Raw genomic sequence first — 14,453 nt, 5'->3', positions numbered from 1 at the left:
TATTTAGCACTACAACACTCTTTAGGAGAAACAGGATAACATAGTAGGGATTCATACGTTGGCTTATTGTGTCTTGAACTCTATTTAGCCAAACGTTTTGATCACATACGTTCCCGACCGTATAATGACTGAAAACTATATGCCCTAAATAATGTTTCATATATATCAATCTATTGATGTTACACATAGCCATCTAACTAATTATATTCTAGCACTTTGTATTGAAATAAATAATTTAAATAGAAACAAAAAGTGTATGAAGTTACTTTTGTCTGACTTTAGTATGATTACTGTATTTAAGTATTCGAAGATACAACTGTTTAACTGGTTTATTACAGAAATTAACTTTAACAAATTGCATTAAACATAAGTAAAGTGGTAATGTTCCTTCACAACTAAATTGATAATATTGTTTCCATTAATATTGTCTGTCACAGTTTGGCTAACACATATTTTTGCAAAACTTGTTTTACATAAGATTTGCACATAGGAGGTAGTTTTTTCATAAAAAGAATAGCTTGATGTAGATAACACTCGTAACAATAAATAATTTAAAAAAAACTATCTTGTTAAATATATTGAACATAATACATTATAGCAATCTAGATTTTTTTTACTGAATATTCGCTCCCAAACCTCTGCCGAGTATCACATGGCTCCCGGACGATGTAAATGCGTTTTATTTTTTAGTGACGCACGAATTGGAGACAACCCGTATTATGTTGCACCAAACAACCTCTTTGTTTCTTCATACAAGGGAGATGAAAGTAAAATGTCTTGTTTAGACGTTTGTCAACTTTAATGTAAGGTTATGTAGTCCAATTACAAACATAATGTATGTATTTCTCAAAAACTTTATTCTGAAGCATAAACATATTTTGCCTGTCACAATTTAAAAAAAATACAGAAATATTACTTATTACAGTCATGCATTTGTCTAACGTTACATTTCGCATATAAATAAAAACAATTTCGACTCTACAACAAAGTACTAGTCGACTTTTGGTATATTCTGTTTATTATTTACGCGTATGACGCATATACAAGAGGACGGACGGATATGGTAAAAAACATATATTTGATGACGTAGTTGTACGCTTCCTTGTGTATCAGCCACACGCGTATAAGGTCTATCAGGTACAGGATGGAGACGGAATGTTATTTGAAACCGAATAGCGCTCTAGGCGTCGGATATCTGGTTGGGATTGAAACATACGACTGACTCTATTTAACGGGCATTCTGTGCTGGCAATTTGGAAAGGACACAGCAGGAAAGATATCCAGATCGTGAGTATTACATACTTTTAACGTACCATGTTTTAATGATAGAAACATTATGTTATTGTAATTTAAACACCACAAACAAAGTTTTAACATTAAGTTATCACAAATTACATAATTGAGATGAAAATTGAAAACAAATGTATGGTGATTAAACCGTTCTCTTATTGACTTTAAAGTTAGTATATTTTATCACAAGGGAAAAGTCATATTTATCAAAACATTCAAATTGCAAACATTTCTTTCAGGACACTTGGATATACAGAGAAGATACAGCCATGAGGGTATTTTTGATCGGATGTCTGTGTGTGATCAGTACAGTGCTCATGGCAACCGCCATTGACGCCTACTACGATATGTCTAGCATTTACGGGGGAGGCGCTGGGATGGGCTCCATTGGCTACCCAGGTGCCATGGGATACGGGTACGGGGGCGGTGCTATAGGCGGTGCTGGCGGCGGCGGGGGAGGAATGGGTGGAATATTTGGAATTCTCATCTTCCGTAAGTACAGGAGTGAACATGTGATTATTATACACATGTATATGTTTATTTTATATGGTCCGATTTTAAAATACACCTTTGTCAGTTGATACCTGAAAATAATTTGGATGCCTTGAGCAGTTAAGCGTATTTCAGAACCCTTCGTGTACGCATGTGTTATGAGACTTTTTAAATGCAATTTCTACTTAAATTCCTACATCATTTATTAGATTATTTGTAAAGAGGGATTAAAAGGCATTAAAGCATCGTGGGCCCTGTGTTTCAAAATGCAATCTTTTTTCATTAATGTTCCAATGTATTGGACGATGATACCCATCTCGTTAATACGCTCAATATGTATTTTTGTTATTTTTTTCACTCAGCGAATCGTCAACATATTTTTGGTTGTACCAGTTTGACCCATGTTAATTATTCTGACAAGCATTGGGTTTGTGCAATGTGTCTTATTTTGTTCGCAGGTCAGTGTCTAATGATGCGAACATGCATATATTAGTGTTTGACGACAGAATCACCATGGATGCGATTGCAGCAATAAATGGTTTACTGAACACCATCAATGTTTATAATATATTATAAAAATAATTAAATTGTATTTGCATGTTTTTATATGATAAACGAATAATTAATATAGTGCGTATTGAAAGCTTGAATATTCAATCAAGTTTGTTATACTCGTAAATTAAATTTAAGCCGTCTCGAAATTAATTAATATATGATAAAATTGAGTCTCCGACCCTTTCCCGTTTCAGTGTTTGTTTTCATCATCATCATAAATGTCTTGTTCGGTGGATCCGGTGGGTTTGGCGGACTCGGCGGGGGCGGCGGGGGCGGCAAGAGCAAGGGTGGCAGCAGCTACGGTGGTGGTGGTGGTGGTAGCAGCTACGGTGGTGGTGGTGGTGGCAGAGGGCGTGGCAGCGACTACGGTGGTGACTACCACTACGATGGGGGACACAACTCTTATAAATAAAGTGAAAGTGGTATGTTTTAAGATACATTTGATGTTTTTTCAATGCATCTATACTCAAGTTTTTTCCATCCGTAAAATGCGGAATCAGAATAATGTAAATAAAAAAATCCGTTGACTATGCTGATTTTTTTTAATTTTTAAAACATTAAATGAAATTGATAAATATTGTAGTTCAACACAAATGCAATCGTCATCCTTCAAGCAATGATTGTGTACTTTTTCATTAGTATAACTCGTTTTCATTTCCTAATATATCTTAACTATTTTGAAGATGAACTCAAAGGAAAGCGGGACGGAGAGAAATGGAACGCCTATGATTTTGGACAACGCAACTCATTTAAAACAACACTGTATTTGTTATTTTGTAAATGATATTTTATTACAATAATATTAAATATGCATCCGTAGATTGAATTGTTATTCATGTGTTGGTTCAATTGTCTCGAGCATGGAAATTAATTTTGATCTGATTGACGGCAGTCAATACTTGTTAATGACAGATTAAAGCCTCCATAAGGGTGGTTACCATAAACAATAGAAATAGACATTTGAATGTCTACTAAAATTGTTGTATTATGTTTTGAGGTATTGACTTATGTGTGTCAAGTAATTTTGAGGGAATGCATGAAGCATTATGTTCACTGTTTAAATTAGAAGTCTATCATTTTTTTCAACAAATGACAAACTAAAAATCACTTCATAATTTCCGGACCAGAAAATATCATTTTAATCATAAATACCGATGTTTTCCTAAAATATTGTTTTATCCAAGTAAAGATTAATTTAAAAACATTTTTATTTTCCACAATTACGTGAATAATCGGAGCACCCTTGGTATGGCTTTAAGTCCCCGAATCTCGATTTATTTAATTCTTGTGAAATAAAACCAGTCAAATAGCATACTGCTGGAGAACATTTCTTTGATGGCGTATATTGTATATCCGAGAACACGCCATACTCTCAGTATTTAAGTTGTATGACGGAAGGTCAGTTAACCTACTTGCATTCTTCCTGGTCAAGCTATTTTACCAGTACATAGTGTTAATACTTTTTCGAGAAACTGGCTACTGCCCTACTTCAATACAGATGAAGAAGGAGAATGACCGTAACAATGATTGTATGACCAACAATCCCGTATTATGTGATCGGAAATGGAATCGAGCCTTACCGTTTATAGTCCAAAGCTCTACCATCTGAGCTTGTCAAATTAAAAGACTGTATTAACTCTTTACCACTTAGATATTTACGCATTTGTAGTCCCTTAAAAAGTTAAATTTAATTAAAGACCTTTCTTCCTAGATTAAAATGTTAAAGGCGCTGTTTTCAACCCTTAGATGCTGATGAGCAGCAAACATCATAAAACCTGAACAGACTGCACACGTTGATCAAAGACTTCACATCCAACTGATTGACGTGTGACTGGAAAATTAAGTCCAACCCACGACGATCTCGCTAGCCAATCAAATGCTATATTTAACATTCAACGGTCTATAATTTAACGTATACATCAATAGCTTTACACATTCAATATTATCGTTGACGACGCCTTATTTTCCTTTTAATATGTATTCCATTTATAAAATATACACGAGAAACTTATAACACGTTAGAAAATGATATACAGTTGATCATATAGTAAACAAGATGCATTTTAATTTCTTCTTTGCTTTTAAAACGGTCATACAGTAAAAAAGTGCATTAAATAGTAAGCAATTTTAACACATTTGGTATTGTTATGTCCATAGGGGGGGGGGGGGGGGGGGGCATTAAATATTGACAAGAGTACACTATATGGCAAAAGCTGCAAGAGCGATAAACTCCGTTTTTGCATCACGAAATAAATAAAAGTCCCAATAAATGTTTTGTTCATGGTGTTTGTGTTTCTTTACACATTGGTAGAAACCTTACAATTATTGAATCTTTTATTAAACCACATCAAAATAAATAAGGAAATTGTATCCTTAATACTATCATTCATATACAAGGATTAAGAATTGATAAACAAAATAACATTATTAATTGGTCCTCACAAGTTTGCCACATTGTAAATCAAGCAGGATTTACAGATGTATCATGCATGGCTATATCTTGAGTCAGTTTTATTGATACCTTTATTCCTTTGTTAAATAAAAGACTCAGAGATCAGTGTATATCAGAGTGGAGAGTTAATTTTGATTCATCAACTTCATTACTAGTCTACAAAAATTAACATGTATCTGAGAGGTTTGTATAGTCTGTGTATTTAAATGTATCCGAAATTTTATTTTTTTTAATATCAATAAAAAATATCACTTCATACTTAAAATTATTGTTTTGTTTAGCAGAAAGATCCAAACTCATATCACTTAAATTCTCAACAAAACAAAGCATGCATACTAATTTTAAGTTTTGAAATAGTAACAAGAAATATCTTTAAAACAGATATACGGCGTTGATAGTCCAATGAATGAGATCAAGGATAGCGAATGTCTTTTTCTGTGCAGTTCTTAGCTGCATCACACGCAGTGCGGGATGTTACGCGGAGTTTTCGCGGCTTATTTTACATTATTACATATTGCTGGTCATAAATCTATAGATACAAAACAGAAAACCAAAAGAAGAATGGAAGTGAAATTAAAACATACGAGTCAACCGGCCACACGCGAAGTATTTATAGGCGCGTTCTTCGAACAAACCTGTTTTAGTGGTTTGTCGGGCATTGCTATTTGATTCGATTATTAACAGTATCGAGAATCATCGCACGCATGATGAATACATTAGTCAATATGGTGGAATAATTATTGTTAAATTAATCAAAAATAATATTTATCATTGTATTGTTGAAACCACGTTAAGAATCTATTATTGACATACCATAATTATATTGTTGAATATCTTCATTTAACATATTTCTGGTCTAAAGAAAATTCCAGGTCACCTAGTTCACGGAAAGCTTCTTCATTATACAACGATTATTTTACTGGCCGCGAACTCCGGTGATGACCTGTATATAAACTCGATACCTCGCGGGTTGAAACGCAATCCATTAAGTGAGGCCTCGCTTCCACTGCTCTTTATACTTTTACATGTTTACATGTTGACAGACATGTGGAAGTTATTACTAAATATGAGAACATAGCCTTTAAGTATGAACGCTTTTGTCCTGACAATCCTCAGACAATAAAATGTGCATGCACAAACTGTATTGATGTCGAGAATTGAGTGTAAAACTGTTCTATCTATTAAGCCTTTTCATTAAAGATAAAATTGTTTCATGCAGTAAAACAGTGTTACAAAGACGCGGATATGTTTTCAATGTGTCAGTGGTCTACTCAAATCAGCCTATGGAATAAATGAAGTGTATTGATTCTGACCTAGCCGCGGGAAATTTTATTTGAATTTTATTGGACACTTACAAAGGTCAGGTAAGGTGGAAAGCTGGCTTGATACAGCTATGCCAAAAAATACCGGAATGCTCAGGGAGTAAGCTTTATCTAAATAACAGGCTTTAATAAAAAAAAATATAATTATGTTTTCTCTAACATACCGCTTTATATTTTCTTTTATGAACATTTAATACTTTTTTAAATCTTATCACTGAGTTATGTAGACATGCTGTTTATATGCAAAATCATTTCATTATATATATTAACACAGGTCCCTCTCAAGCACTCTATATTTTCCCTATCATACGTACACGCACGCCAACAGAAACACAAACAATCAATATCTGTAAACAAGAGGGCCAAGATGGTCCTAAGTCGCTCACCTGAGAGGAGTCGGTTCATTCAATCTTTACCTAACGACAACGTCAAACTTGACCTAGATATTGTCCAGACAAACATCCTCGTCAAGTTTCATCATTATTGAACCAAAACTCTGGCGTATAAAATGCTTTTGTTTTTGTAAGATTTGACCTGGTGACCTATATTTTGAGTTGACCCCCCCCCCTTACCAAACATCAAACTTTGCTTCCAAAAATAAATATTTTAACCAAGATTCCTACAATCTTTAACAAAATTGTGACTTCTAAGAGTTTTCACAAGGATTTTGTATAATATAATGAAAATTTGGACAATATAAGGGCAATAATTATGGCATTAATAATGTGATTTTGCTCATTTTTCAACTTGACTGAGATCTTTCAGCAACTTTCATAAAGAATGCTTGAGAAGTGTGAATGTCAGATTGTTTACAAACCAAATGTGAACGGACGGACGGTTGACAACGACCAATCCTAAAACCTCACCTGAGCAATCAGGTGAGCTAAAAAGTGTGTTTCACCGATCTGAGTTATTTTCCAACTTGTCCGAGAAATCAATAAAAACAATGTATTGACTAAGTTTCACGATGATTAGGCAAAAATGTGACTTCTATAGTGTTCGATCACAATGTTTCTCTCTTGTCACATAAGGAAAACTGCCCCCTCCCCTGGTGGCCATGTTTTTTTTACCAATCGGGACCATTTGCGAACTCATCTGAGATATATATGAAACCAATATTTTCACCAAGTTTCATGATGATTGGGCAAAAAATGTGACTTCTATAGTGTTCACAAGCTTTTTTTACTATACAAATATAAGAAAATGGCCCCCCACCCCCGGCAGCCATGTTATTCAACTGACCGGAACCATTTTTGAACTCAACTCTTGTATCAAAGGAACAAATGTTCTGACCAAATTTCATGACAATTGGGACAAAAATGTGTCTTCCAGAGTGTTCACATGTTTTCACTATATACATATAGAGACAAAATGCCCCGCCCACTGGCGGCCATGTTTTTTTCACCGATTTGGACCATTTTCGACCTCGTCCGAGATATAAATAAAACTCATGTTTTGACCAATTTTCATGAAGATCGGACAAAAAAATGTGGCCTCTAGAGTGTTTACAATGTATCACTATAGCCAAATAAGGAAAACTGCCCCGCCCACTGGCGGCCATGTTTTTCAACGGACCAGAATCACTTTTGAACTCCACCAGCATATCATTAAGACAAACATTTTAACAAAGTTTCATGAAGATTGGGCATCAAATGTGACTTCTACAGTGTTTACAAGGTTTTTCTTTTTTTTGACCTAGTAACCTAGTTTTTGACCTTACATGACCCAGTTTCAAACTCGACCGAGATATCATTGGGACAAAGCTTCTGACCAAGTTTCATGAACATCGGAAAAGAAATGTGCCCTCTAGAGTGTTTACAAATACATGTTAACGGACGGACGGACGACGGACGGACGACGGACAAAGACCGGTCACAAAAGCTAACCTGAGCAATCAGGTGAGCTAAAAAGATATACGGCGTTGATTGTAGTTGGAGTTTATGAAAGGTGAAGAGTTCAATGAATGAGATCAAGGATATCGAATGTCTTTTTCTGTGCAGTTCTTAGCTGCATCACACGCAGTACGGGATGTTACGCGGAGTTTTCGCGGCTTAGTTTACATTATTACATATTGCTGGTCATAAACCTATAGATACAAAACAGAAAACCAAAAGGAGAATGGAGGTGAAATTAAAACATATGAGTCAACCGGCAACACGCGAAGTATCCGTACATATTTTAAATATGTATACGCGCGTTCTTCGAATAAACCTGTTTTAGTGGTTTATCGGGCATTGCTATTTGATTCGATTATTAACAGTATCGAGAATCATCGCGCTCATGCTTAATACATTAGTCAATATAGTAGAATAATTATTGTTTAATTAATTAAAAATAATATTTATCGTGGTATTGTTGAAAACACATTAAGAATCTATTATTGACATATCATAATTATATCGCTGGATATCTTCATTTAACATCTATCTTGTCTAAAGGAAATTCCAGTTCACCTAGTTCACGCTATAGCGTCTTTATTATATAAGGATTATTTTACTGGCCGTGAACTCCGGTCAGCACATAAGAAACTCGTGAAGACGCAGCGATGACCTGGTATATAAACTCTGACATTCACGCACACTGGCCGCGAACTGACCCTGATACCTCGCGGCTTGAAATGCAATGCATTTAAGTGAGGCTTCGCTTCCACTGCTCTTTATACTTTTACATGTTAACATGTTGACAGGAATATGGAAGTTAGTACTAAATATTAGAACATAGCCTTTAAGTACAAACGTTTTCGCGCTGGCAATCCTCTGAAAATAAAAGATGCACGCACAAACTGTATTAATGTCGAGATTGAGTGTAAAATTGTTCTATCTATTACCGGTAAGCCTTTTTATAAGAGATAACATTGTTTCATGTTGAACATGCAGTAAAACAGTGTTACAAAGACGCGGACATGTTTCCAATGTTCTGGTCGTATGCTCAAATCAGCCTATGGGATAAATGAAGTGTATTCATTCTGCCCTAGTCGCGGGAAATTTTATTTGAATTTTATTGGACAGTTACAAAGGTCAGGTAAGGTGAAAAGCTGGCGTATACAGCTATGCCGAAAAACTTCAATCTTGCAATATACATAGATATTTTGACAGCATATACCGGTAAGCAATTAGGGCTTTCTGAATGTTTGTGTGTGCAAAAAGACTACCAAAAAGTGGTATTACGTAAATAAGATTCGTGAAAGTAATAAATGCGGAATATTACGCTAGTCAATTGTTCCAAGAGTTTGTATCACTCGAGTGGCTTGTGTGATGACGTATCACACGAGAGGCCTCAAGTGTGATGCGAAATAGCACAAGCCACGAGAGTGATACAAACTCTTGGAACAATTGACTAGCGTAGTATACCTTTTATTATATACAACAACTAACGAAAACAGTTAATAATTGTATTGTTTACTTTAACAAAACTGACAAAACAATGACTAAAACGGTACGCCATAGGTAATTTAAGACGCGCAGGAATACAGTTTATGTAAATTAACGTCTAAACATTTGAAGCGTGAAAACACAGGTACGTTAAGGCCATCGTTAATCCAATGTTTATAAGAATTAAGTTGACAACTTAAATCCGATGTTTATAACAAAAACGTTGAAACAATATGCACTTCCACTTCTTCCATGTCTTTATCGAAACTTAGTTTAAACCACACTATTTTATTGTATTCCTATCGAAATATACATTTAGCTATGCATGATAAACACAAACTCCAAAATACGTTTTGAATTTGTTCGATGTTTTTAACAAACAGTTTACTGTTAAAATACACCACGTCCGAGAGGTCCTTAAATTCCATAGAGTTTAGATAAAACTATTGTGTTTCGTCGTAGAAATCACGTCACACGATGTACTACGTAATATATTTCGTAATATACAATTTTTTTTTTTCTATTTTCGGTGCGCGTAATGTGACGTCATTAAATGGGTCTAAGTAGTCCGGCTAGTACGGTAATACGGATTTGGAAACAGCGAGTAACGCAATACGGGATTTTTTATTTCAACGATTGATACAACCTGTATTTTGTTTAAAGCATTAAACAGGTATATAATAAATGTACCTACCCTTTTTGGCAATCTATCTTGTACACAGTTATGTAATGGGATTAGTTAATGGCGATGTTTATATATATATATATATATATATATATATATATATATATATATATATATACACACACAAACGCCGTGTCAAAATGTCGCACACACACATTCACACACGCATACAGCCTCTGCCACACACTCACACACACATTCACGCACGCATACAACCTTTGCCACACAAACACAAACGAACGAATACACATTTTTCAATGCAAGCAGATATTAATTAGTTATGTAATAAAGTATTATTCTGTGAATGATATCAAGCAAAATGCTGTAATTTACCTTCTATCTGACTATTAAAAAATTAGTTATTAATTAATTTAAGGTGTTTCTGACTGATATTGTATTAACACGATGGGCTGGAATATGCTACAATCAATTAAATATTTGATTTGCGTATGTCCTCATAGTACTGATATATACTGTAGAGAATAACAGGTTACTGTCCCATCGTTTTGCAATATATCAAGCGAGGCTTAGAATAATATAACGGCGAGGCTTGCCGTACACCTATTGTGTATGGTTTGACTTTTCAACAACGAATATTGACAAAAATACACAGTATGAAAAAATAACCCTCGTATATGTATTATACATACATAATATATAATACATATACGAGGGTTCTTTTTTACATCTTTTTTACATTATTTAATCGCCATTTTGGAGATGTGTATTGGAATTGATCTCGGAATTGACATTTTGATGATGGGGTCAATATTAATGACATAAGCGTTTGAAATCGTTTGTTTAAATAGTTGAGGATTAGCATACAGTTATCATTTGTCTTGACTTTCTGTGCAACGCTTGCGAGTGCAATGACTTTATCGATATTTAAGATTTATTGCCCGATTGATGACGTCATTTAACTTCTGCAGTGCGGGCTGTTGTGATTTAAAAAAAATAAACGTTTTCGTGAATTTTGACTTTAAACTATAATTTAATATGTACGTTCTTGGTATCAAATTGTTTGTTTTGTTGAAACTGATTCATGTTGATAAAAATTGTTGACTTTATTGCAAATTCCACGTAACGTAAAAATGACTGATATAAGAACTTCCTGTTGACCATGATATAAAAAAAAAATCAGGCAACGTTATATCAGGCAGATATCAATGCGGTGATATGATAAAAGTATATGCCTTCATCACGGTTTGTTGTTTCTTTAAGTGAAGAGTTCATTGAAGAATGCATTCGCATGCTATAATTCATTGTATATTTTCATACCCGTAGCCAGGGGGGGGGGGGGGGGTGCGTTGGGTTCGCACCCAACCTTTTGTGACGAGTAAAAAAATGTACAATAAGTTGCACCCAACTTTATTTGACGCAAAAACGGTTATTTACTTTTTCCAGGAACCCAGTAAGTCTTCGTATTTAAGCGTTCAAATAATGTTGTATTAAATATGCAACCGACAGGTCACCATATAATTAATTTCTCGATTAAGTCATTTCCAAGATAGCGCGTGATTTTTATTTACACTGTGTAACCGTAGAATTGTTGAAATCAACAGAAGTTTTGACAGCAAAATTTGAGGAGATCTTAGAAGCCGGTCGCCGAAAAATGGAATTGGAATCTTTGTTATAAATGGATACTTGTTTTCTGTATAATGCAAAATTATTAACCTGACACTCTCATCCGTATAAAATCGATACTTATTTATAGATATTTTGAAACTAAATGATTGTTTTGTAACTTTTGGCATCGTTATTAATGTCTGTTAAAGCTATAACTTTAATACATATCATAACAAAATGATGAACCATACTTATTGTGGGTTGAAATCCCAGTCCAATAACCCTTTCCGACAATTATATCAATGGCTTGAAAAGCAATTTGATTAACTTGAATAAATAATCTTATAAAAAAGAAAATACATTTTAGATGATTATTAACGGAATGTTATGTCAGCTTCCGAAAATGACTGAAATCAAAGGACACCTATCGACTATTGCCGAAGACTAATGAGTCACTGGTTAATAACTTAGCATTACAACATGATTTATAACAATTACACAATGTGCACAGCATTTGCGACAGACTGTGTTGTCTTTTTGTTATATCCCCGTACAACCATTTTCGGATCCCCTAAAGGGTTTTCCAGCAACAAAAATATCAGCTTTGCTCAAGACAGGATAATTTTTTTGTTGAATGACAAGAAAACAAATCATTTCTACAAAGCAATGTAGCTTTTTTTAGTTAACCAATGGTTAATGGCATCTGTTCTGCTGCAAACGCATAACTTTCCACAATGTTTTAATTATTTCAAAATTGACACTAGGAATGCCCTACTCATAAACAGTTGTTATAATGAATTTAATACGTTGTAACATATGATCAGGTGGACGTTAACGTTTAATGTTCATCAACTGTGACCGATCTTGAGCATAAAATGAGCAAATAAGTACATCTTTTTTCTTCAACGTCCTTGTATAGATTGTTCAGGACTTTGAGATCATAGGACCAGTAGTTTGTGGTTATAGGGTCTTAATATGAAGCCTTAAGCGTTATACGTTTCTGAAATTTGTTTAGAAAAAGATAACTAATTTGTTTAAAGTAGTTTTAAACAAATTAAAGTAACTGTTATACCATTTTGATCTTTGTTAGTATTGATGCAGATTAGAGAAGACCCAGTTTTGTTAATCAGTATTTGTTGTACAATACACTATTACCACGTTTCGAGCAAGTCTAGGCCTCTGGTACTATCCATAGTAGCAGACAAACAATTGTTTTGAAAAAAAAGTCAAATATTTCCATTTAATTTGCTCGATTTATGAATGGTAGAATGTTGGAATGGTAAAACACACCAATTGTATCAAGATTCCAATAAATAATATTTTATACCATTTGCTTAGATGGGCTGATCACACGCAAAGAAGCGAGACCTGTTCTTCAAACTGCGTTTTATATGAAATGTCTACAGAAATCGGTGATAATATGCACAACATACTTTCATTATATATATATATATATATAGGATGCGCTCAAGATGGCATTTTTTTTAAATATACTTGCCTCGTCTCAAACATTTTATTATTTACACCGATAATTGTAAACGTAGTGTTGGTAAGTACATTGTGATAAAGTTTCATTTCGATTTCATTCTCTTATGATGCAACCATGCGACCACAATACATTGGGATTAATTGTTTTCTGAGCACATTCAATATTCATAATGTAACATAAAGTTATTGCTTTTTATTTGCATATTGCGATGTAATAAATGAAAACAATAATAATAATATATTATATTGCTGATTAAAAGCTAAATTTAGCCTTCAAGAAATGAACTATTATATTCTTAAATAAATGGCTGTAAACCTCTTCTTTTTGCAGTGTTCGTTTTCATCATCATCATCAACGTCTTGGTCGGTGGAGCCGGTGGTTTTGGCGGACTCGGTGGATCAGGAAGCAGCGGTAAGAGTGGTAGCAAATACAGTGGAGGCAGCAACTATGGCGATGGTTTGAATCACTACAAAAAATAAAGCGAGGTTGGTTTAACATGTGTGATGTTTTAAAAGTCACATTCTTGCCGTCCAGAGCGAACAAAATCCGAATGGATTTTTTTTCTTGAGACATAAGTGTTTGCATGTTTATGTAATAATATATTATTAAAATTTTGTAGATTGATTTCTTAGCTTTATAAATGCCTTCGATGAAAATGATTATACATCTAGTCTTACTGATTTGTAATAGTTTAATATCTTTTAACACATGAGTGTTTGCTTTCAGTTGTGTATATCTTGTTGTGCATTGTAATGTATTTCCTAACTCTGTTGTAGATAAAGAGTGAAGACGTGCAAGATGGAGAGGTTCGGAACGGGAATAAATTTTGGAATACGCAACTCATTGGAACCAAAATTGTCTTTGTTATAAAAATAGGTGTTAACAGTATTAAATGAGAATCCGAAGATTTAGTTGTTATTCGTTTTCCTTGACCCAATAGACTCGAACGAAGCTTTTTTTTTCATTTATGAACAGTTGTATCAAGCTCGTTTACGACAAAATAAAGCCTCAATAAAGGTAAATGTTAGTTAATTTTATAATATACAATATAAATATACATTTGAATGTGTAGTAACATTGTTTTATTATGTATGAAGGTATGATCGGTATGCCGTATGTTGGACATACACGTGATGAAAACACTGCTGCAAACATATAATTGACAACAAGTTATCAGTCAACTAAGATAAAAATAGTATTTTTTATACAATTACAGAGATTTCGGAGAAAA

At 34.0% G+C, this 14,453-nt stretch overlaps 1 protein-coding gene across 1 annotated transcript; it reads left to right on the top strand.

Annotated features, from left to right (window-relative positions):
* The first annotated feature begins 1,535 nt into the window (after positions 1–1,535).
* On the top strand, positions 1,536–14,009 carry LOC127846162 (acanthoscurrin-1-like). Its single transcript, XM_052377338.1, has 4 exons — positions 1,536–1,782; positions 2,532–2,654; positions 13,553–13,678; positions 13,999–14,009. Exons 1-4 carry the CDS (start codon positions 1,560–1,562, stop codon positions 14,007–14,009), a joined length of 483 nt encoding a protein of 160 aa, XP_052233298.1. The 5' UTR covers positions 1,536–1,559.
* The last annotated feature ends 444 nt before the right edge of the window (positions 14,010–14,453 follow it).

This window comes from Dreissena polymorpha, chromosome 9 (genome assembly GCF_020536995.1).
Source record: "Dreissena polymorpha isolate Duluth1 chromosome 9, UMN_Dpol_1.0, whole genome shotgun sequence".
Classification (NCBI taxonomy): domain Eukaryota; kingdom Metazoa; phylum Mollusca; class Bivalvia; order Myida; family Dreissenidae; genus Dreissena; species Dreissena polymorpha.
The sequence above is the reverse complement of the archived record's forward strand: the minus strand, read 5'-3'. Positions and strand labels throughout refer to the sequence as shown.

Bases quoted from the DNA above. Each gene is read 5' to 3' on its own strand.
- LOC127846162 (XM_052377338.1), top strand. From the start codon at position 1,560: ATGAGGGTATTTTTGATCGGATGTCTGTGTGTGATCAGTACAGTGCTC. The intron at 1,783-2,531 runs GTAAGTACAGGA...TTCCCGTTTCAG, and splicing joins ATTTGGAATTCTCATCTTCC to TGTTTGTTTTCATCATCATC. The intron at 2,655-13,552 runs GTAGCAGCTACG...TTCTTTTTGCAG, and splicing joins CTACGGTGGTGGTGGTGGTG to TGTTCGTTTTCATCATCATC.